The following is a 25,766-nucleotide window of genomic DNA, read 5'->3' on the forward strand; positions in this document are numbered from 1 at the left end:
CTGAGCCTTGTCTTCACTCCAGCACCCACTTGCTGCAGGTGGTCTTGGGAGTGCTAGTGTATAAGAAATAGAAGGCTGACTGAGACTGGGGACACTTCGGGGGCACCATTGTCTTGAATCACCAATATACCTGTGAGTAGCCACAATAAACTCATTGATTCACCAAGCTGGCCTTGAGCAAGAATCACTTCTTTGCTCTGTCATCTTCTGGGAAGTAGATGTGTCTTGCGACATCTTCTCAGGAAAGCTCACACCATGAGAGTCACAATGTAAGGGCAATTTTTGGAAGTCAGATGAACACTGATGAGTCTAGGCCTCTGTTTCCTTAGCTAGTAACTATGTGCAAAGCTTTACAATTTTTTTCCCCACTTACTTTTTATACCTGTAAAGTGGAAGCAAAATGTCATTGCTGTTATAAATATAAGAAAACTGATAGATGAAATTTTAAAAGTGCCTACCTATGGCTGGAGAGATGGGTCAGCAGTTAGAAATACTCACTACTTTTCCAGCGGTCCTGAGTTCAATTCCCAGCAACCAGATGGTGGTTCACAACCACCTATAATGGGATCTGATTTCCTCTTCTGGTGTGTTTGAAGACAGTTGCAGCATATTTATATGCATAAAATAAATAAATAAATCGTTTAAAAAAGTGTCTACCTCAGTAATAAACTCTAGTTGGTAGCCATTAGAACACTGGTGTTGTTTCTATGATAATCCTTTTTCTCTGTTAGAGTCGTAGCTGTCCATTTTACAATTTATGCTAGCGTGGAAAGTATTTAAAGATCAAAGAGAAGAGCACAAGACACTACAGACACTATGTCCTTATCATAGTGATTTCTTATTATTTTTTACCTTTTAATGGATGAGACATCAAAACACTCTCCTCTTTATAAATGGCATAGGTCTCTCTTGTTCTTAAAGTAAGTTCCCTCAGGATGAGGGTACCTCTCATTGGTAGGATGCTTCCCAGGTGTTCTCAAGGCACTTCACGAGCATCATAGGAACAAAGCACAGGTAAGTTTCTTTAAGTTAGGGTGGTTGTTGTTTTCAGAGAGGGACACTCAGATAAAGCTCATGTGGAATTCCAGTGTGCTCTCTAGCTTCTGTTTTTACTTACGGGTGTTATTTGTTCTTGTGATGAGACGCTCTGATTATCTGCTGAGTGTATTGAAATGTCAAGGGGAATAAGCAGTGCAAAAATAAAATAGGCCTTTTACTTGGGGGTGGGCTCCTCCCACCCCCCAAATTAGGGCACCAGAAAGTGAAATTCTAAGGGAATCACAACAAGAAAAGGGGATTTTCCTTTTCTGGAGCTTGGTGCTTTGTAAGTGGTCATCAGCAGAGTAACCTGCTGAGGTCAGGGAATGGCTTTTGTGGAAGCATTAAGAAAGCCCAAGACTTCTGTGGAGAAGCTCTGGCTGTGGCCCTAGGCTAAGGTTATCAGCTTGATCTTCCTGCAGACAGGCCTTTCTCTTTAAGAAGTCAACCCCTCTGGGTGTTGCAGCAATCTCTTTGAACTCAGTGCCACTTTCACAAAGAAACCTACCCCCTGTGGCTTCCACAGGGCTGTAATTAGCTTCACTTGGCACTTGTATTCACAGGCTCTGCTTCTCCCATCAAGGATCCCAACAATATCCAATTAAGAGAGCCTTTCTGGACCTGAGATGGGAGCATTCAGCTGGAGATCAAGACAAAGCCATTTGAGCAGAAGGAAATCTGGCAGAAGCTTTTTATTGGTTGGCTGCTATTTTATTGCCCTGTGACTAAAGCCAAAATAATCCCCTTGGATTTGGAGGTGTTAGATATTTGGTGCACATTAGATGATAATTCCAAAGGGTCATATATTTCATTGAGAGGTGAATGGGGGAGATGGCTAATGAAAAAAAAAATCACAGTTTATGGGAATGTACACTAGGTATTGAAGGGTGGAAAGCCAGTGATGATTACACATGTAATCAAATGGACAGAACTCAAGCATGTAGTGCCTGCATTTGCTATCTGGGAGCAGGTTGTGGCACACTGTGAAGGACAAGTTCCCGGGCACAATGACGTCTTTGTCAGCATTGTCTTTCTCACAAGCAACTCCATAGACACATGGAAAACTAAACTTGCCTCCCATATCTGAGTTCTAAAACCTAGATTTGATTGTTAATGTCTTCATTATTATTGTTATGATACTCGGTAGTGCCGAATATTAAAGACAGGGTTTCCTGCAGACTTGCCAAGTTGTTGTCCTACCACTAAGCTTCACTGCACCCCTATCGTTTCATTTATCTTTTATTGTTTGGTATCTGGGACTAAACTTCTGTGAGTTATTTGGAACACAAAATGATAATCACGGCTTTTCCTTGACAGGCTGTCAATCATCCCAGTCCATCTTGGTGAGGACCCTTGTAGCCATAATGAAATGAGAGACAGATGAGGGAGAGAATCTGACTCAGAACCATTTGGCACAGTCCAATTCCCAAAGTCTATTCTGTAACACTCCTATTTCCTAAATCTTTAAATTTCAAATTACATCTTCCTCTCTTTCTCTTTCTCTCTCTTTCTTTCTTTCTTTCTTTCTTTCTTTCTTTCTTTCTTTCTTTCTTTCTCTCTCTCTCTCTCTCTCTCTCTCTCTCTCTCTCTCTCTCCCTCCCTCCCTCCCTCCCTCCCTCCCTCCTTCCCTCCCTTCCTTCCTTCCTTCCTTCCTTTCTTCCTTTTGTGTGTGTGTGTGTGTCTGTGTCTGTGTACATGTACTCACTCACATGGACCACTATGCACATGTGGAAATCATAGGACAGTTTGGAAGAGTTGGTTTTTCCATCCTATCATGTGGGTCTTTGGAATTGAACACTGGTCCTCAAGCTTGGCAGCAAACACCCATATCCACTGAGCCATATTGCCAGCCTTCCTGTAATTTTTATAGATAGACAAGAGAGAATCTGGTGGCCATTTAGATTCATGAAGCACTGAGTGCAATTCTTCATTCTCAGCAATTACAGAGCATGTGTCATGTCCATAGTAAAGGAGCTGAGAAGGCCCATGTCATGAAGATCCGTTCTTTTTATTTAACTCTCCAGTGTTAAAAACTTTCTAGTGTTTTGGCTAAGAATGGCTTACTTCCTCCAGAGTCTTAGATAATCCAGTATTTGTTAACATCCCACTGCTGACACTTTGGGAAAGACTGCAGGGTAGGTTCCTTGCATTTGCAAATGCTAAGCAAACACCCAAATATTAATCTGCACCAGTACACAGCTAACTCTTACAACAGGGCTCGAACTAGTAACCTAAGATTGATTTTTCCCTTTGGCATATAAATTACTTCAGTCAGCTTCTTTGGGAAAAATGCTTTTTTTTTTTTTTCCCAAACAGTTGTTTTGGTTTTTTTTTTGCTGTTTTAAAATCATTTTTAATTTACCTCCAATTTTTCTTAATAATGATCAGAAAATGTGATTTATATAATTTTCCTTTTTGTTGAATTTTCATAGCTTCATATATGACTAATTACTATTCTAATTTCACGGATGTTTGAGAATAATTAAATAGAACATGTTAAGACAACTATATGAATGGCAACATTGAGCGGCTATTCTGTATTGCTGCTCTTCCCACAAGTGTTTACCCACGTCTGTGCTGCCAGTCCACCATTTCCCTCTCCCGGTGTCATTTTTCTCTTTTTGCTGTTGCGTGTTATATATTTCAAAGCCATGTTATTTGATTCTCAAGATTTATGAGTTTTATATGTTCGTTGCGAATAGTGCCCTTTATCAAAATAAGATTTTAAAATCCCATTTAATGCACTTGATCTGGAATATGACTTTGCCATATATTACTGTTGCCTTGCCTGCTTTAATTTATGTTTAAGTTTCCTTTTAGATTCAATATTTCTCCCTTAAAATGTTAGAGTACAGGCAAACAAAATAAAGAGATAATTTAGGAGTGTTTCTCATCCACACTGGGCTGCTTTCAAAAGTACCTCTCAGATACAACATGCATTAGAATGTTAAAAACCGAAATCTGAATGTTTCTGTCATTTAATAAGACTGATTGACCTGTTTACACTTACAACATATTTGGTTATAGCTGTCATTTGAGTAGATGTTCTTTTCTGTGCTTCGCTCCAGCCTTTGCTTTGTTTTCTTGCACAGCACGGATGGATCATACTTTCTTTGAGTTGTTTCCCCCACTCCTGAGTGTTTGCATACTACTGCTGTTTCATTTTAGTTCTTAAATACAGCACAGTTGAAATTAACATTGCTCAATTAACAATAACAAGCAGCATTTAGTGTTTCCACCTGACACATAAAAACTGGCATATCTGCATGTGTGTCTGTATAGGTGTATGTGCACATGGGTGAAGTTACTCACGTTGTGGGGAGTGTCAGACCTGTGAACATTTGACATGGGAGCTAGGATGGAACTTGGGTCCTCTGCAAGAGCAGCATGGCCTCTTAACCATGAAGCCATCTCGCCAGACCTCGTTTTTATTTTTCATTGAATTTTAGGAAACTAAATTTTTATGCTCTGCTCTAGGGATTGAGTCCAGGGCATTGCACATGATAGGCAAGTGCTCTACTACTGTGCTGCTACCTACTTAGGTGAAATAATAGGAGATTAAAAAACATTAAATCCCACCTCATCTAGCCTCTGTACCCAGCCAGATTCTGTACACCCATCTCCAAGGTCTAGCCCAACAACTGTAATCCTCACACCACATCAAGGAAATTTCTCTTTCAATAGACAGAGACCATTAAAGAAAATGTAAATAAAGAAAATATCTAATAAAAAAGAAAGAAAAAGAAAAATCAAAGCAAAGAAAACCACAACCAACCAAAGCACAGAGCCATGGAGCCAAGTCCTAAATGATACATCTACCTACAACTCCCATACCTAAGGCTCAAAGGTCATTGAGGGAAGAGGTCAGGGAGTTTCCTGTGAGACTGTGCCTCCTAATAATCTCAGCAACTATACCTTTAAGTCTCATCAACATGACCTGAACCAGAACAAGGACAACAGGCATGCTAATGCAGCCAGGGAAAGCCCAGAAGGCACCAACCATACACAAAGAACTATAGACAATCAAGGAACACTGAAAACTAGAGAAACAGTCTTTCCCAGGGGAAAGGTCACCAATTGGCTATGAGATACCAAATGATCAGCCCTGAAAACATACAGACTAAAGAGATTGGTCTGTATGTGTGTGTGTGCATGTATGATAGGGCTATTTATACATACATACTTACATGGAACTGTATACATTTTAAAAATAGACTTAATTTCAGACCCAAGTTCCATTCTGTTTAAGAAATGGCAGTGGTATCAAGTTTAGAATAATAATAAAACCATGAGACATGAGACCAGGTTTTACCAAGAGTAAAGCCCATCTATTAAAAGGAACAGAGATAAGGCAACTGGGCAGAATGTATGGAGAGGATTTGGCTGAGATCTTTGGACCCAGATCAGCTTCCTTTGATCTCTCACTATTCATGGTGGTGTAACATGGTCCTAGAAATGATGCTGAGTGCATGTGTACTGTGTCAGCCTGTGTTAGCCTGGTACTTGAACTTTTTCACTTGTGTCCTATGTTATGTGTGATCATGGTGAAAAACATGTGACAAAACCTTGAAAGTTTCTCCTCTCCAAGGAGGAAGGACAAAATTGGGATACTTATTGAAATCTTGAAGTCCAGTTTAAAGGCTGGTGACTTAATGTGGAGGTGGGGGTAGGATTAAGTAAGGATTACGGCATGGTTGCTTCAGATTTGTAGACCATGGTTTTGAGGAAAGAGATTCAAATAGTTTTGGGTGGACGCTTGATTGCTGCACTGTTTTATTTTCTTGGACAAGAACCTTGTCAAGTTCATGTTGATGTGGACAGTCAGCTCCAGGTGCTGGGTAACATGTTTATCAATTTCAAGGAGTATGTGACTCCAGGTCAAATTTTCTTGTTCTTCATCCTTGTCTCCTTCTCATCTTCTTCTGTCTCCTTTCCCTTTTATTTCTCTTCTCCAATACCCTTTCAGTTTCTCTTTCTCTCTTCACTTTTCTTCTCTTTTCTTTCCTCTCCCTTCCCATTCTTCAACTTCAGCTATCTTCCCGTCTGCCTCTTGATTTTTGAGCTTACAGATGTGAGCCACTGGTTTCAATTCCTCGTACAATTTCTGTATCCTCTTGAGGGTAAAAGAAAATCTATAGAATTATTGGGTTCCCTTTGTTCCACAACACATTTTATTTTTCCGCAGGTCTCAAATATTTTAGTACTTAACTATTTATAGCCATGCTGTTTCCTTAAGCTGTACTTAAAACATTATTTGTTTATTTATTTGTTTGTTTGTTTTCTGTTGTATTCATTTTCCATTTCTGCCATAGCAAATTATCAAAAACATAGTGGTTTAAATGAGATAAAAAATAAAACCCTCAAATTATAAGTTTGACATGGATCTCTTTGGGCAAACTCCCAAGTATTAGAATGTGCTCCTTCTGAAGCCCAAGGGGGTCATTTTCTTGGCCTTTTTAGCTTCTAGAAGCTTCTTGTGCTCTTATGTTGATTGTGCCACCCTTTATCCTCTATGCCAGGTGAGCAGGTTGAGTTCTCATTGGTTCTCAGCAACTAGGAAAATGTCTTTGCTTTTAACCGCTTATAATTACATGGACTCCAACTGGATAAGGCCGCATAGACTCCTTGTCTCCTGAATATTATCATCTTCACATTTCTGTGCCTATTTAAGATTAAGTACACACACATTTATAGATGAGTACATGCATGCTTGGGGCACATAATTCTGCCTATGTATAAACATTTTCTCTACCATAATATATTCACAAATATATTAAATATTCTCACGATTAGTGGTGTGTGTGTGTGTGTGTGTGTTTCATTTACCTAGCAGGCTTAGTCATCAAGAGAAACGGTCAGTTGTTTCTTCTTTGCTCTGTGGATAACTTCCTGATTATAGGGAAAACTTGAGATCTTAAACTGGATAATATTTATCCACCAGTCCTCCTGTACTGCAGTGGGGCTGGCTATGTCCTCTCTGGTTCTTGAAGTCACTGTAACCAGATGGGGTTCACAGGGCATTTCTAGCATGTTTACAAATCTTCCCCTTGTTATGGTTAGTGAAGATATCCCCAGAGCGTTAATGGTTGTTAACTAGGTGTCCTTGTTTCAGTGGCTCTTTCATATTTTGGGTAGTGCTGTGTTTTCATCTAGTATTTACATCTGGAAGTATAGTAGGAATGATCTGTTAACTTGGGATTCCATGGGTAAACTGTCTTTTGTTTTCCTTCTAGATGCTCATAACTTTCCATTAATGCCTTGACCTGCTTTGCCCTGTGTTCCTGGGCTCATAGTCTCTAGTGCTCTGGGTATAGTCTGTCATCATGGTAACCACACTATGGTGATAGGAAGAATATTTTATGTCGTTGCCTTCTTATAGTTCAACATACAAACAAATGTCTTATGTAGATGTGTGCAAAAGCAATGCTGTCTGTTCAGTCCCACTAAACCTCTCCTAAGCACAGCCTCTCATCACACAAAGCTCTACACACATCAGGCAGGTTGGGTTGATAAAAGCACTTCGAATAATTATGAAATTTAGTGAATGAAAGATATTTCCTGTTTGAGCTATTAGATATATATTAATTATATGTATGTGTACTTTGTTTCTGTTCTAGACTCATCTTGAAATTCTGGAAAGAAGCATCGACCACAGGGAAATCTACTTCCGACATGATGTTCTCTGCCAAACGTTGGGAGGGAATCCATGTCCGCTGGTGACAATCACTGCCTTTCCTGAATCTAACAGCACCGAGCATCTGGAGCAGTTCCGTGAGTAAAATGATGACACTTTTCTTGAAAATCTGGCTGAGAGGCTCCTCTGCAGTTTTGGGAACACACCTTCACTTTTAGAACAGAAGGTCTATAATTGAGTGGGGACTTGTCTGTCTTGATAGAAATATATCACCAAGTCTTCTTGATATGACATGAAGAGTAAATGTTAACATCGTTCTGTTGTTAAAGAATGGGGAAAATGAATTGCTAACTGCCAGGGAGAGGAAATGACCTGTTAGAATACAGAGCAGACCATCAGTGGTGATGACTTCCTTCCTCGTTGAAAACAGACCCAGGTCTCTGAATCACATTTTCCAGCTCTAATCCAGGTTCTCCCGTCTCCATGCTCACTGTTCTGTTTCTCTCAGCCAGTATGGCAGGGAAGGAAGGAAGCAGAATCTTAGAGCCCTGTCTGATGAATTCTCTTGGTATCCTGAGTATGTGTGTCTGAAAGTCTGAGGATGAAGGAGTGTGTAGTCAGTGTTTCTGAAATCAAAGCAAAGCCAAATCAAGAGCACAGATAAACACCCTGACATTGAGACACATGCGGATGCATATGCAGTCATGCAGACACATGGATGCACACAGACAATATACAGATCCATTGTACCCTTTTCATACTAGAGTCCTGAGTATATGTTTGACTGACTTGTTACCAATGAGCTTTAGACCTCTGTGAGGCAAGACAGCAAAAGTGAAGGAGGAAACAAGAAGAATTTTGGAAGGTGAAAGAAAAGACTGGAGAATAAAAGCCAAGCTAATGCATCCTCAGAAAATACCATTTTTACCCAATGAAGTGCTAATGGTGTTCAGGTGACTCTTTGGTAGATACATAATGTAATTGCTCCCACCCCATCAACAGTTGACAATGGATGCTTAACAACCTGGCTAATCAACAACTGATTATCCCATCTGAATTGAGAAGGCCTTAAAATGCCTTAATGAATAGTAAGGGGTTTTAAAAAAATTCTCTTATGTGTTTTATGCATTTAAGAGCAATTTCTCAGCAGCAATAGAGCCCTCTACTTGGCAGAGAAGCAGAACCTGGGACTTGAAGGTAATAATCCCAGGCAATCTTCAGTGAGTAATTATTTAGTTTACAAAGTAGATACTTGTGTTTCTAAAGAGGAGAACATAAAAGATACATGAAAATATACATTTATTTTAACTAATCATAAAAATACCAAGCAGAAATCAACCCCCATCGATTTATGCTTGGTCTCTCCCTCTTTTGTTTCTGTTTCCAGTGGAATTGTTTCTTGGAGTTTGGGTTTTAGGGCATCCTATTCCTCTGGTAAAATAAGTTCTGGATGCTATTTATGTAATTACTTAAAATGTATACTTTTCTTGTCTTCCTGCTTAGAAGAACTGTGGCTTAGTATACATATCCTGCAGGGATATCATCTTGGAATTCTTAAATAAATAGTTTCTACTAGGTATTTGTAACACCACAGAAGGAAATTAAAGCCTTTGACTTTAATTTGTAAAACACAGGACAATCTTGACATAATCTACAGTGGAATGGGCCCTCCCACATCAATTATAAACTAAGAAATGTCCCCATTGTCCACAGGTCAATTGGATGAAGGCAATTGAAATTCCCACTTGTCATGTGACTATAGTTATTTGACTAAGTAAGTCAAGTCAGACACAGAAAGACAAATAGTATGTAATCTCATTTATATGTGGAAACTGAAATTATAATTTCCAGAATTAGATACTCTGTTGGTAATTTGTTTTTCATTACTTATTTATTCACTTTACATATTGATTGAAGCCCTCCCCTCTCCGCCTAGTCTCACCCTTATAAATCCCTAACCCCATTATCCTCTATCCTTGTCTGAGGAGGAGGGAAAGTCCCACACAACCCTGGGACATCAAGTTATAGCAAGAATAAGTGCACACTTTTCTACTGAAGCCTAACCAGGCAGTTTAGCTAGAAGAGGGCCCAATGGCAGGCAACAGAGTAAGAGACAGCACTCACTCTAATTTTTAGGGAACCCCATGAAGACCAGGCTGCACATCTTCTACAAATGTGTAGGGGCCTAGATCCAGCCCCTGAATGTTCTTTGGTTGGTGATTCAGTCTCTGTGAGCCCCCATGTGCCTAGGTTAGTTGACTTTGAAGGTCTTTTTGCAGCTTTACCCCTCTTGCCTGAGCAATACTATCCCTTACTCTTCCACTAAACAACTTGAGCTCTGCCTGATGTCTGGCTGTGGGTCTTTGCATCTGTTTCCATCTGCTACTGGATGAAGCCTCTCAGGAGACAGTTATGCTAGGCTCCTGTCTGTAAGTATAAGAGAGTATCATTAATAGTGTCTGGGGTTAGATCTCTCACAGGGGATGGGGCTCGAGTTAGGCCAGCCATTAGTTGGCCATTCCCTCAGTCTCTGCTCCATTTTTGTTCTTGTGTATCTTGCAGGGAGAACAAATTTTGGGTGAAAGGTTTTGTTCCCCTTCCACCACTGAAAGTCCTACCTGGCTACAGGAGATGACCACTTTAGTCTCCATATCCTCAGCAGCTAGAAGTTTCAGATAGGGTTATCCTCATAGACTCCCAGGTGCCTCCCCAGTCTCAGGTTCCTGGCTAGTATCAAAGATGCCCCCTTCACACTATTTCTGTTCTCATTCCCAGACCTCCTTTGCCCCCCCCCAATTTGATCCCAGTTCCCCTCCTCAGCCCTTCTCCTACCCACTACACTCCCTCCACCCACCTCCAATACCTAATTTATTTTCCCTTCTGAATGAGATTCTTACATCCTTCCTTGGGCCCTCCTTATTACCTATTTACTTTGGGTCTGTGGATTGTAGCATGGTTATCCTGTACTATATGGCTGATGTCCACTTATAAGTGAGTATATACCATGCGTGTCTGAGTCTGGTTACCTCACTCAGGATGATATTTTCTAGTTCCATCCATATGCCTGCAAATTTCATGATGTCTTTGCTTTTAACAGCTGAATAGTATTACATCGTGTAGATGTAACACACTTTATTTATTTATTCTTCAATTGAGGGGCATCTAGTTTATTTTCAGTTTCTTGCTATTACGAATAAAGCATCTTCAACAAATGTTGCTGGGAAAAGAATGCAAATAAACCCTTATCTATCACCCTGCACAAAACTCAAGTCCAAGCAAGTTAAAGATCTCAATATAGAACCAAACACAGTAAATCTAATAAAAGAGAAACTGGAGAACTTCCTTAAACACAGTCAACCAGATCCAAAACTGTAGTCACATGACAAGTGGGAATCTCAGTTGCCTTCATCCAATTGACCTGTGGACAATGGGAACATTTCTTAATTTATAATTGATGTGGGAGGGCCCATTCCACTGTAGATTATGTCAAGATTGTCCTGTGTTTTACAAGAAAGTAAGTTGAGCAAGTCATGGAGAACACCCAAGTAAGAAGTGTTCTTCTGTGATTTCTGCTTACTTCCTGCCTTTGGTACCTGTTCCGTTTTAATTCCTGCCCTACTTTCCCCAGTGATGAACTGTGACATGGAATAGTAAACCAAAATCCCTTTTCTTCTCCAACTGGTTTTGGTTAGTGTTTGTGAGAACAATAAAGAATCAAACTAACACAGGCTAAAGTGATATTTTCCAGAGATCAGAAAGATTAATGGGGGAAGAGAAGAGAGAAGGGATGGCCTGTAGCTATGGCAATGCTGTTGGATAGGTAGAAAACTGGTAATGCTCCACGATACAGAGAAAGAATTACAGCTGGTAGCAATTCAGTATAATAGTTGAAAGTAGCCAGTACAGATATTTTTGAAACTGCTATTTGAAGTGATTTATATTTCAAAAACTTTGATCAGATCATTTTCAGTTTAAATATACAAAACCCTCATACTATCTCATAAATATATACATGTTGTGTATCTATTTAAAATTTTCAAAATTAAAAATTAATGTCCTCAAGAAAGAATAAACAAATACAAAAATTTTGACAGGGGACCCTTCATTTGCATTTTGCTATGGGTTTGAAAATTGTATATCTGATTCTGAGTGGTCCAAGGTTAATGAAAACATAGGCTTAGCTGATGCTTTTGAATATTATCATATCATTTCTCCAGATCATGCAAGAAAAGTTACAGCCTGTTTTTCTTATTTACTCACTGAACACACTTATACACACACACATACCCCACACCCACCTTAATTGAATAGATTATGTGGCTATATTGGTTCATATTTCTATTTCTATGATAGAACACCACAAACAGCAATTTGAGGGAGAGGAAAGGCTTTATTTCGGCTTACAGTTCTACATCACAGCCCATTACTGAGGGAAACCAGAGCTAGAACTCACAGCAGGAATCTGGTTGCGATGCAGAAGCCATGGAGGGATGCTGCTTAGTGGCTTGCTCCTGTGTCTTGCTCATTTTTACTCTCTTATAAATTCAGGACCACCAGCCCAGGGGGCGAATCACCCCATTGTGGGCTAAGCCCTCCCACATTCATCATTAGTCAAAACAATACCTCACAGACATGCCTATGGGCCAATCTTATGGAGACGTTTTCTTAATTGTGTTTCTCCTCAGCTGTACCTGTGGCTTGTGTCAAGCTGACATAAAATGAACCAGCACAGTAGCTGAGTGTTACCTTCCATTGTGGGGATTAATTTCAGCAAACCCCATTTTACAGGCATGTCAAATGGGACTCACGGAGTTCACTACCATGACCACTGGTGGTGCCAGATTTCCAACCTTGTTATTTTCGCTCCAGAGTCTTTAAGCAAAGCAAATGTATTGACTCTGTCATCATGCTGCACATCTGTATTATGCTTTATTTAGATCTCTTTTCCTAACGGTAAATGTAGATGTTCTAGGTAAAGGAGCAGAAAAGCACAGAGAATATTCTTTTGACTTCAGATCTTTCCTTAGCTCCTTCACATTTCACCACAGGGTTTAGACATAAATGTGGAGGGACATAGACTCTGCATAGCCATATAATTAATTTTTTTGTTATATTTTACATCTTTGAAAATTTGTGTGTGTAGACAATATATCCTGATCATATCCACCTTCTACCCCCTTTCAATTTCTCCTGGGATCTCCCCAACACATCACCCTGCTAACTTCATTATTATTTTTAGCATCGTCATTATATTTAACCTACTGAATTCAATTAGTGCTGCCCATATGCACATGGCTGTAAGCACATTTTGCAGTGCATAAATGCCATCCCTGTGTCTGTAAAATAGGAACAACTCAACACAATATAAACCCAGCTACTCCAAAGTGCAATTAACCATACCTGTAATTCAGAAGTAAAACCACTTAAGTGTCTTTGAACCATAGAATGTGATATATTGATTTAGAACACAGCAAATGAGCCAGAGGATCAGGGTTCTTTGCCTCCAGGCCTCTCTCCAGGTGAGCTTAAATTGTCTCACTTGCTTCTTTCCCCAAGGGAGACTGGGTCAGCCTCAGTCAGGTGTGTGTTGTTGAGCTGTGACATAGCCTGTTTCTGGTTCAATGGCCACTACTCACCTTTCATAGGGAAGGGGTTTCCCCACTGTGTAGGATTACCACTTGGGTTTTATTTTAGAAACCCAAGAGATAAGGACATAGCTATGGTGCCCAAGGAAGATTTCCTTCCTCAAGGCTGGTTCCCTTGGGTCATTTGTTGTAAAGGCCTAGAACAGGAAAAATTTTAAGGACAATTTATTGATTACTTTTACTTTTTTTTCTTGGGTGTAGACTCCAGAGAGTCTCCCAGAGGTATTTATTTGGTTTGATTTATCTTTCAAAACTATTTTCACTTTTTAAAAACAGTTCTTTCCTGGAAAGGATTTGCTTTACTTTCTTGGTAAATAAACTCTCAGCTCAGTTCTTCCCAGATTTACTGGCTCTACATTTCACCTCTGCTTGGAGACCTGAGGATGATGGTTTCCTACAATGTTCCTAAGAGAAGAATCAAGGCTTGGTACCAAAGACTTAAACCCTCAGAAGCAAGATACTGACAGATCTTCAAGAGTTTCATCCACATCTGTGCTTTTCAAGTAGGACAATGGCTAGGAAGACTGGGAAAGTGCTAATCAAGTCATTATTGAGAAGATAAGCTTCAGGAGACTTGAAGATGTGTGGGGAGCACTTGCGGAGTTAACTTTGACTGACTTCTTGCTTGTGATTAATCATGAATGAGTCTGCCAATATGTGCCTTTGTTTTAAGTTAAGACCTGCTTTATACCCTGCCAAGTTCCTCTGCTTCCACATACATCTTTGAGAGACTGTCCTTGCCTGAAGGAAATGGCCTTAGTCAAACATAGATACTGTGTCCCATAAACTTGCCATGTAAGGATTTGTGGTCATTGTTTATCTTCCTGGAATTGGTCATGTTTTGTGTTGCTTGCCTTTAAAAGACACTGAGAAAATACACTTGTTCACTCACATGGTATTGACCACAGCACTCCCATCTCTGTCTCTTTTCATCTTCTTTCTGCCTTTCCTATAATCATCCTCACTCCCCCAGTTGGGGTTTCCACATTGACTGACTGACTGGCTCCAGTAAAGATGAAAGGAGCCCTCTGGAAGACAATGAACAACAGCTCAGTTTAGAATCATGGTTCAGGAGGGATGTGCGAGGCACTGGAAAGTTAGGAAATCCAGATTCTTCCTAACTGACAAAGTGTGGGTTCTCTAAGGAGCTTGGGATGTTGGTTATCTTAGGTTCCTCCTCACTGATAAAGTCTGTGCTACCTAAGGAGTGCAGGGCATGTAAGACATGCACAGTAGACAGGGAACAATAAGGAGTGAATAGAATGTTAATAGGATGAGACAGATGCTCCAACAGGATAGAACAGAAGACAGCTAGCTCATGAGCAGGGTTACAGATAGTTTTGGTTGGCAAGGTCAATCCAGAAAACTCCTTTTCCTGCTTTCTGAGGCGGGAACCTATTGGTTAATGATGGTTTAGCACAATTACACCTAGTCTATTTAAGGTTGTTTTTTTTTTTTTAACGTGTATGTTAATAAGCATTCTGTCTTTTGAATAGGAAAGGTTTTATCCTCAGTCTACACTTGTTGGAAGTTTACATGTGTGTGTGTGTGTGTGTGTTTCTCTGTCTGTCAGCATTCTTGGATTTGAACTGAGAGAAGATGCTGAAGTTTAGCAGAAATTGAGAGCACTTTAAAGTAGAGAAAGTCTCGAGTGGTCATTATTCACACAGACCTTAGTGGAAGTGGAGGGTAGTCTTGGGTCTCATTACTTATCCAAACCTGGTGAGGCGAGCAGTTCTGCATTTTTCTTGACTCAGCCATTTCCCCAATCATTCCTGGTTTTTCTTTCTTTCTTTCTTTCTTTCTTTCTTTCTTTCTTTCTTTCTTTCTTTCTTTCTTTCTTTTTTTTTTCTTTTTACACAAAATATGCTGGCTCTGTGAGCACATTTCTGTACTCCCTGCACCTCCTCCTCCCCACACGTCTGGGAATTGAACCTATAGCCTTACCATGGTAGACAAGCCCCCTACTGCTCTATTGCCAAGTGATCTCCCGAACACTTCTCCTTTAAAAATAAATATAAAAATTGTAATTCATTCTTTGAAAACTTTAGACATGCACACAATCTGTTTTGATCATATCTACTCAGCACTCTCTCCACTCTTCGAGGACAACTCCATCTTCCATATTCCTTCAACTTCATATTCAGCTTCTTACAAAAAAATAAAAGAGTTCAATTAGTGCTACACATATGCATATCTTATTTGTATAGGTGTATAGGGCCAGCTACTGCTGCAAACACCGCGGAAGAAAATGGATTCTTTCCTCTAGTAGCTATAAATATTAGTGATGCTCCCTGAGGTAGGTGTGTGTGTGTGTGTGTGTGTGTGTGTGTTTGGGTGTGTGATAGTATTTCATTTATAGAGGAAAACTTCACAGACACTCTCTGCACTTTGGCCAGTTTTGAAGCTCTATATGAGCCACCATAAACTGTGAAAATATTTTCTGAGGAGGATGAAAAAGCAACACTAACCTATGGGTGTTTGAGGTATTTAAAAGGCAGTTGGATGCTGTGTCTATTTAGTAAAATAATCACAGTAGGTTCTTTCTTAGGACCCACAACTTTCCCAGCTACATATTCATGGTCAGGCTTGTAGAACCAGGTATGCGTTCCTTCTTGTGTAATAGGCTTTAAATTTAATCAGAAACCAGCTGGTTACCCTTAAAACATTAAAACAACTATTTCATCCATAGGCATATTTTGTCAAGTCAATCATTATTTTGGCTCATAGGGTTCATGGCTTAGTGTGTTGATGGCTTGTCTCCTGAATTAAGCTACCCAGAACCTTCTAGCACTATGAGCTAGCCAGCAGAAAGGAAGCTTCCAGTTCAGTGTCAAGATGATTTCTCCCTGCCCTGTGATCAAAGTGTGTGGTAGCTTCAGCAGTGGTTTTACTATCAAATTCTAGTGGCAACCAAGAGCAATGCCAATAGCCTGTCTTGTTTTAGGGCTTTCATGGATTCCCCTTATCAGTAGTTCATAGGAATGTATATCATGCCTGACAGTGGGCTTTCTTCTTAGCACCCATGGCTAGGAGGACTGGGAGGAGCAACATCTCACCCTATACCCTATTCTTTTAGGATAACTCCATTAAACACACACACACACACACACACACACACACACACACACACATGAGTGGCTGACAGGCTGTGGTAGGACTATTCCAACAAAGGCTGTCTCCCAACAGAAAGTCCAAGAATCCACTAGTTGTTGTCCCTGAAGCTGGGTGTATCAGTTGGTCTTCAGTATACATCAGAATCCTAAAGAAGTAGGCTCTATTACCATGAAAAATTGAACTTGCCAGTTAACTTCAAGGCCAGCAGGCAAAGAGCAAGAACTTTCTTCTCCCATGCCCTCTATAGAGGCTACCACCAGAAGATGTAGTTCAGATATAAGGTGGAATTTTTTTCCACCTCAAAAGATTTGGATTGGGATGGGACTTTCTACCTGAAATGATTCATTCATGAAAAATTCTTTACAGGTGTACCCAGATGTTTGGGTTATGGTTTATTTCATATATGGTCAAGCTGAAAACTAAGAATAACTATCATATATGTTCTATTTGTCTGTATGTGTGTATACCATGTACATGACTGGTGTCTGCAGAGCCCAGAATATGGCATCAGATCACCTGGAACTTGAGCTAGAGATGGCTATGAACCACAGGTGAGTGCTAGGAAAGGAATTCAGGTCTGTCTGGAGGAGCTGCTAGTGCTCTTAATTACCAAGCTATCCCTCTAGCTCCAATAAAATTCTATTGTATGTGTGTCTATTAAATTGTCATTAAACAGTCATTAGTTGATGAAAATGAAGGCTGATTTCATTTACTAGACATAAATAGAACAACAGTACATACCATGAGCAAAGAATTATGTCATAGAATAAAAACACTTTGAAGATGTGACAAGGGATCATATATTTATGTTAGCCTTCTGAGAAAACTCCACACTGAGTGCCACAGTGGATACTTTTCTGTCTCCTCATGTTGTTGTCAGCGTTGGTTGTCATCTTCTCTTAACCTTAGCCATTCTGACTGGAGTAGCAAAAAAATCTTGAAATATTAGAAATTCACCTTTACCTGTGGGCTAGGGCCGTTGAACACTTAAAAACGTATTCCTTAGCCACTTGTATTTCATCCTTTCAGAACTTCCTTTTCCTTCCATAATCCACTTTTTAATTGGATTGTCTACTTGGTGTTAGAGTTTTAAGTTCTTTGTGTATTCCTGACACCAGTTCCCTATCATATGCATAGGGGGCAGCCATTCTTCCCCATTCTGCTGGCTGCCTCTTTCCACAAGCAAGTTTCTTTTGCAGTATTTTCTAATTTCATGAGGTTCCGTTTGTAGACTGTTAGTCCTATTTCCTACATTGCCATCTAGGTTTTCATTCAGAAAGTCTTTGTCTGACATAGAACCTGAAGTGTATTCCCCGTGCTTTCTGTTAGAAATGTCGGGGGTTTGTCATTCATTTCTAATTGATTTTTGTGCAGAGTGAGAGATAGGGGTCAATATTCATTCTTCTACATGCAGATATCCAGTTTTCCCAGCATCATTTATTAAAAATTGTCCCTTTTCTCCAATGTGTACCTCAGGCTTCTTTGTTAAAAACCAGGCAAGGGTTGGTATGTGGACATGTATCTGGGTTCACAATTATACTCCATCAATCCATGTCTTTTGTTGTTCTAGAACCATACTGTTTTTACTACTATGGCTTTGTAATCATGAATGGTAATACCTCTAGCAATATTTTTATTGTTTGGGATTGTTTTGGCTATCCAGGGACTTCTGTTTAAAATTAAAAATTAAAATTAAAAAAATATTGTGAAAAAAATTCATTGGAAATTTGATGGAAGATTGAAGTTTTGGATTGCTTTTGGTGAGATGGCATCTTCTGGTATCCTAGAGTTTTCATTAAATAGATCTTTCTGCTCTTTGGCTGGGTTTTCTCAACAGTGTTTTTGAGGTTACCTGTTATGAGAGTATTTCTGTGATTTCTTTCTCTATATAATTGCCTGTATGATATTGGAAAGCTACTGATTTTGGTTTGTTAATTTTGCAGCCAGCTACTTCACTGAATATGCTTTCCAAGGTGTTCTAGCGATTTCCTGTGGGGTGTCTGGGGCTCTTATTCATGGAATCATATCATATGCAAATAGGGGTTAACTTGATTTCTTTTTTTTTTTTTTCCTACTTGTATCCCTTTTATCTTCCTCTTTGTCAGTTTATTTAGGGTTTCAAGTACTGCACTGAATAGCAAGGTTAAGTGTCTTGCTCCTGATCTTAGTGAGGATGCTTTGAGTTTTTGTCTGTTTGACAGGATGATTATGACTGTTTTGCTATATATAATCCTTTATTATGGTGTGGTATACTCTGTCCAGCAGTCGTTTTATGAAGAAATGCTAGTTTTTGACAAGGGGCAATTTGTTCTGCATCTTTTGAAATGTGATGAGTTTTGCTCTTAAGTCCACCTATGTGGGGAATTATATTTATTGCTGTACATATATTGAACCATTTCTGTATTCCTGGACTGATGCCACTTGGATCATGTTTGATGATCTTCTGGGTATGTTACTGAATTTAGCTTGTAAGTATTTTATTGAGAATTTTTGCATATTTTGAGAATGGCCTATGGTTTTGTTGTTGTTGTTTGCTTGTTTGTTGATGCATCTTTATCTGATTTTGATATTAGGGTAACACTGGCTTTGGAAACAGAGGTTGGAAGTTTTGTTTTTCTATCTTAGATGCTGTGGTGTTAGCTCTTCTTTGAAGGTCTGGTAGAATTCTGCATTGAATCCATCTTGCTTCTTGCTTTGGTGTTTGTTTGTTTGTTTGTTTTGAGGGAGGAGATTTTTAAATTTCTGCCTCTATCTTAGTGTTTGCTGTAGCTCTGTTTAAATTTCCTTCATCTTGGTCTAGCTTTGATATATCATATGCATCTAAATATTGAGCCATTTCTTTTAGATTTCCTAATTTAGTGAAATACAGTTTTAATGTCCTCATGTTTGTCTGAATTACTCCAGTGTTTGTTGTAATGTTTCCTTTTTCATCTTTAATTTTGTTAATTCATGTCATCTCTTCCTTTTCAATTTTTGGTTAATTTGAGTCAGGCTTTGACACTCTTGTTTATCTTTTTAAAGAACCAGTCAATTTTTCACCCATTCTTTGTATTGTTTCGTTCATTTCTTCTTCATTAATCTTCAGCTCAATATTTATTATCTTTGTCTTTTGCTTTTAGAATTGGCTTGGTCTTATTTCTCGAATGCCTTAAGGATAACAATATGGTTGTTGAAGATATCTTTGATTTTTCAGTATTAGTACTTAGAGCAATAAATTCCATTTTAATATTACTTTTATCACATTCCATAGATTTGAGTATGTCATGTTTCATTTTTATTTAATTCTAGGAGTCTTTAAAGTTTTCTTCTTAATTTTATCAATGGAATTGAGTCCATCGTTCAAGAGTGTGCTGTTTAGTCTTTATAAACTGAAAGTACTATTTGTATTTCTGTAGTTTTTATTGATAACTTTTATTCCATCATTATCAAATAGAATACAGGGCTTAATTAATTTTCCTTCATTTGTTCCGATTTGCTTTGTGTTCTAATATGTGCCCTATTTTAAAGAAATTTCATGGGTTTCTCTGAAGGATATGTCTATCCTCTTTGATGTTTACATGACATATTCTCTAGATGTCTTTTTGGTCCAATTGATCTATGATGTCACTTAACTTAAATATATATTCAGTCTTTTTTTTTTTTTTTTTTTTTTTTTTTTTTTTTTTTTTGGTCAGTCAGTCTAATGGTGAGAATGAGGTATTAAATTTGCCTACTATGTCTGTGATGGGAATTAATTTGTGGTTTTTAACCTAGTAATACTTGCTTTATAAAATAGAATGAACCCATGTTTGGTATATTTAAATTACAATTATAGTCTCTCTCTCTCTCTCTCTCTCTCTCTCTCTCTCTCTGTATAATTTCCTCTTGATAGATGCCCCCATTGGTTAACATGAAGCGATCCTCTATATTTTCTGATTAGATTTGATCTGAAGTCTATTTTATCATGTATTAGAGTAGCAATGCCTACTTTTTCTCGGTTCCATTTGATTACTATGCCCTTTTCGACCTTTTACCCTGAGATTAAGCTTATCTTTGATGGCGAGGCATCAAAAAAGATTGTTTTTCTTAACTCTTATCTGTTAGTTTGTGTCCTTTGGTTTGGGAGTTGAAACATTAATATTCAGAGTTATCATTGGTTTTTGTCAACTGGACACAACTGGAGTCATTTGGATAAAAGGAACCTCAACTGAAACTAGACATTGGGAATTCTATTTGTCATTTTCTTGCTTAATGAGTGGTGTGGGAGTGTCCAGCCAACTGTTGGTGGTGCCACTCCTGTGTAGGTGCTCCTGAGTTGTAAAAGAAAGCTGGAGGAAACCAGTAAGCATTGTTACTCTGAGGCTTCTGCTTCAATTATTGGCTCCAGGTTTCTTCCGTGACTTTCTTCAGTGATGGGGTAAGATCTGAGGGTTTGAAGATGACATAAACACCTTGCTTTCTAAGTTGCTTTTTGTCATGATGTTTTATCAGAGCATAGAAACCCTGAGTAAGATAATGAGTATTGCTTCCTGCTAATTTTATTTTATTTTTTATTCTGCTTAGACAATTTTCTGTTGTGTTAATTTTTTTTTTAATTTTTACTTTTACTTATTCATCTTATGTCCTTCTCATTGTCCTCCTCCCCACGGTCCTTCCTCCATCCTCCCTCTCCTTCTCCTCTAAGTGGGTGGGGTCCCACTGCATATCCCCTAAGCTCTAGCAATCGAGTCTCTGTGGGGCTAGGCACATCCTCTCCCACTGAGGCTAGACAAACAGCCACCTAGAAGAAAATATCCCACGGACAGGCAACAACTTTTGGGATAGCCCCTGTTCCAGCTGTTTGGGACTCACATAAAGACTGAGCTAGACATATGTTACATATGTGCAGGGAGGTCTAGGTCCAGCCCATATATGCTCTTTGGTTGGTAATTCAGTCTCTGAGAGCTCCAAGGCCTAGGTTAGTTGAGCTTGTTGGTCTTCCTATGGAGTTCCTATCCACTTCTGGCTGCAATCCTTCTTACTATTCTTCTATAAGAGTCTCCAAGGTCCATCCACTGTTTGGCCATGTATGTCTGCATCTGTCTGAGTCAGCTGCTGGGTGGAGCCTCTCAGAGGGCAGCCATGCTAGACTCCTATCTGCAAGCATAGCAGACTGTCATTAATAATGTCAGGGACTGGTGCTTGCCTATAGGATGGGTCTCAAGTGCTGGTTATTGGTTGGGTATTTTCTCAGTCTCTGCGCTCCTCCTTCCCTGTCCAGCATTCTTGTCAACAGGATACATTTTGGGTCAAAAGTTTTATGGGTGAGTTAGTGTCCCTATCACTTTTAAGCCAGTGTCTTAGAATCATTTTTTCCCTCTATCTCAGTCTCTTGAATGTGTTCACAATTCTTTTAAGTCTAAAGTAGTCTGTCCAGTATCATCTTCAGGAGCAACTTGATTGTCATAGCTCTTTTAGATCTCATAGAGAGTTTTTCTTTCACCTTCAGTCCTGATAGCTCTGTTGGGTATGTCAGACTGGATCTGATAGTTGTGATATTTCTGAATTTGAAATACATAATTTCAAGCCCTTGCTTTTGAATTTTTTGATTAAAAATCAGCAATTATTTTGATTGGTCTGCTTGTGTATGTGATTTAACCTTTCTCTTTTGCAGCTTTCAATATATCCTCTTTTTGCTTTGTATATTCTGTGTTTTAACTATAATAAGTTATTTGAGTTTCTATGCTGGTTCTAGTGATTCAGCATCTTATATGCCTCTTATATCTTGTTGGAGTTCTTTTTCTTTACGTTTGTAAATTTTTTACCTATGGTTTTACTAAAATATTTTCCATGCTTGTTGAATTAAATGATTCTCCTTTTTTGTATATCTATGTTTCCCCAAACTATTATATTATGTGCTACATATAAGTCTGTTATATTGGTGAGCTCTCCAATAATATTTTTATCTGACTTGTCATTTGCTTTTCACTAGTTTGGTTTGCTTTTTCTTCAGTATTTCTCTCTTTATTAGACTTCATTTCATATAATGAGTTGATTGCTCTTTTTCCATTAATCTCTTTGTGTTTGTTTCTTGGAAAATGATCATGTGTACTCTGAATTACTTGACTACATTTATAATGATTTATTTGAATTCTGTATCTGGAACTACATGTAAGATACTTTTATCAGGGGGCTTTGCTATGGGATTAGTAATTTTGGGAGGTAATAGTTTGTCTTGGTTTTTATATTATGTGTGTGTGTTGTGTGACTATAATTGTATGTATTTCCTGGGAACTAGTCATCTGGTTAGATCATTGGTTAAGATAGTTGTCATTTGGGGCTTCTTTATTACTGATTGATTGATTGATTGATTAATTGAGCTAGGGTCTCACTATGTAGCCTTGGCTGTCCTAGAACTCACTATGTACACTAAATACAGTTCAAACTCACAGAGATATGCCTGTCTATGTCTCTTCCATGCTGGAACTAAAGGCACATGCCACCACCATGCCTGGCTATTTTGTTTCAGATGTATTTGAAGTTACCCCTCTTTATTCAGTGGGGGCATTTCCAGTGTTCATGAGAGATCAGATTGTAGTCCAATTGTAATGTTTTCCTCTGTTAGACTGGTGTTCCAGAGGTCAGGTTGGATTTTCACTCTATTTCTGGGAGTTGAGTGCTGTCTTCAAAAGCAGGTACTAACCAGCCATTAACCTACTCTTATAACAGGGTGGCAGGTAACTAGTAGACATTTGTTACGTTCTTATTTGTTTAGGGAATAAAGGGATCCAATAGTACTACTATGTATGCCAGTACTTTAGTTATTGTGGCGTGAGTGGAAAGGAAAAGACAAAAGCAGACATTAGGAAAGGGATACACACAGGAGTGGGGATAATAGAAGCAAAGGAAAAAATATAGGGTGGAGACTGTGAGTGTTTGTTTAACAATATACCATAAAGGGAGGTGGTAGAATCATGTATTGTATATAGTAAATCAGGCTAGTATATCATAAATCATAAATCTGGACTTTGTGAGGTATAACAATAATGCATGCATATGGGAAAAGAAGAAAGGAAAAACAAACAGAAAGTCAAAAAAGGGGCAGGGGCTGGACATAAAGTCGCACAGGGACAAGTAAATGGTAAGAGATGAGAATGTTAGGAGGTAGAGTGAACCTGCTGCATTGACCTAGGGTGTTTTGTGGGGGAGGAATCCCTGCAGTTGGAAGGACAGCTGAGAGCAGAAATGAGATAATGGAGACACTGACTTGGGTGTTGATTTCATTTCCTCAGTGGGTTTGTTGTGTTTTCCTAGTCCTGGCCTGTGATATGCTGGATGCTGATTTTGACCTGTGCTCCTCTCTTCCTTCACTTTTATATGGAGGTGTTTTGGGGGTGTGTGTGGGTGATGGTGAGCGACTAGCTGAGGACAGACAAGGCAAGTGTTTTTTTCACCCCACAGCTATGGTTGAGAGGTAATACCGTTGGTCTACCAGCAAGAGGGGCGTGTCATACCCAAAGCATTGTTCCGAGGTTTTGTTTAGTTCCTATAGTTTTACTGGTTCCTGTTGGGTGCTATAAATCCCTACCAGTAGAGCGTGTGTCGATTTCCTGCTAGAGCTCATTCCACAGGTTTGCTATTACTTCAGATTCTGCTGGATTTTGCAGTTATGTCAGCAGCTGCTTTGAGTAGTGTGGTTCCAAGCAAGAAGTCCAGCCTGATGGTAGAGAAAGTTGGTAGGTCTGATGGTAGAGGAAGTTGGTGGGTCTGATAGGAGAGGAAGTTTACTTAGACATTGCCCTGATCTGTTTCTCTAGCTATGCTCATTTGCTTACTCCAACATAGCTCTAGGCCATCACCTTACTCTGAAGTCTGCCTTGTTGCTTTTTTAAATTGAAAATTTTTTTTTCATATACTATATTCTGATCATGGTGTCTGCTCACCAAACTCCTTCCAGACCCTCCTCACCCATTTGCCCACTGAACTCTCTGCCTTCGTTCTCTTTAGAAAATTATCCAAAAGACCAAACAAACCAAACTTATTGAAAATTAAGTAACAAAGAGAAAACATTTTTTAAAAAAACCAGTAAATACCTCTGACAAATGCTCTTGTTAAGTTGTCTAGGAAACCTTCAACATCTGACCTGCCTAACCCAACCCATTGTAGAGTTTACAGGCCTCATGCCTCTAAAAGATAATGGTTCTTACTTAATACCTTTACCCCCACCCCCATACTTCTTGCCTTCATCTCCATTTTGCAGATGGCAGCCAAGGAAAGCTCATATCCAGCCTTTAGCCAGGAGAATGGGAAGTGGTCACTTGAGAAGGAGACTCCAGACCATCATCAATCCATATTCTCCAACATCCTATCCTTTTCTTGCTGTTTCAGGAGAAATTTCCTAAGAAATGTGTACGATCAAACCACATACTACTTATTAAAGATGGGCAGCATTTTGCTAACCTTCTACTTTCTCTACATTGCCTCCATAATATCATATTCTGAAGGATCCATTTCTGCATGGAGAAAATTGACCCATTTTATCCTATAGATTTACATTCTGTAATGAGTGTTTCTTATTTCTCAGAAACTTTTTGACCAAATTGTACTCATACAAACATATATACATATTTGTGCACACACACATATGTGTGTGTCCTTATGACATTCTCTTGACTGTAAGAGAACTATGAGAGGGAATTGTTGCTCTACAGACCTCTTCTAGGCAGGGCATCTGATCCTCTCCTAAGCAAGTCCTATTCTCTTGCAGAGTCACTATTGCCCCAGTGGATGGTGAGAAGCCAAGAAACAACAAAGGTGCATGAGGGGGTGGCTATGCTATTTTTGCAACTGAGGCACCGCCACTCTGCACTTATTATAGCTAAAAGAGCAGAGCATAACCTTTCTATGTCTCTGGAGCTGAGATAATCTCACTCTACTGCCTGGGTCTCCCACAGTTAGCATGCTGTTCTTTCCGGGGAGCCAAGGTGGAGGGAGCTGAGGAGGCTGCACTTGTGGTTGTTAAAGAATACCTTTCCCTTTTTTCTTTTGCTTAAAATTGTTCTTACAAAAGCAATGTTCTATTCAGTCTGCCATTATGCTAAAAGCTTTTCCTTGGAAGACAATAGCTGTTCTCAGAGAAAAAAAAAAAAGATTTACATGAGGTCCCAAGGGTGTAATGAGCTACCACAAGGCACCTGCCTCGGGTTGGGAGTTGTCACTTGTAAGTGGTTTTAAATTAGAACCGAGTGGAAAAATACACGGTTACAGACTTCCCCTTTTGGCTTCTTTGCAAATCATTTTCCACCCTCTCTGGCCTTTGTCTGTTTGTGAGATGCATGATCTGGTATGGAGGACAGAGCTTTCTCTGAGGGAGA

The 25,766-nt window shown here is 39.2% G+C and overlaps 1 protein-coding gene across 2 annotated transcripts in view, besides 1 other annotated feature; it reads left to right on the forward strand.

Moving 5' to 3' along the window:
* Agbl1 (ATP/GTP binding protein-like 1) overlaps positions 1–25,766 on the forward strand; it is an 895,108-nt gene that overhangs the window by 207,594 nt on the left and 661,748 nt on the right. For both annotated transcript variants that reach the window (XM_017322251.1, NM_001199224.1), the window contains exon 17: positions 7,656–7,809. In XM_017322251.1, the coding sequence (XP_017177740.1) occupies positions 7,656–7,809 (154 nt within the window). The remainder of the gene's footprint in view (positions 1–7,655; positions 7,810–25,766) is intronic.
* Positions 458–3,179: an enhancer, noted in NCBI's record as "VISTA enhancer mm1397". NCBI's record gives its function as "enhancer in: forebrain[3/5]" and the evidence as "EXISTENCE:transgenic organism evidence [ECO:0001131][PMID:17130149]".

The sequence above is a fragment of the Mus musculus genome, chromosome 7, assembly GCF_000001635.26.
Source record: "Mus musculus strain C57BL/6J chromosome 7, GRCm38.p6 C57BL/6J".
Lineage (NCBI taxonomy): Eukaryota > Metazoa > Chordata > Mammalia > Rodentia > Muridae > Mus > Mus musculus.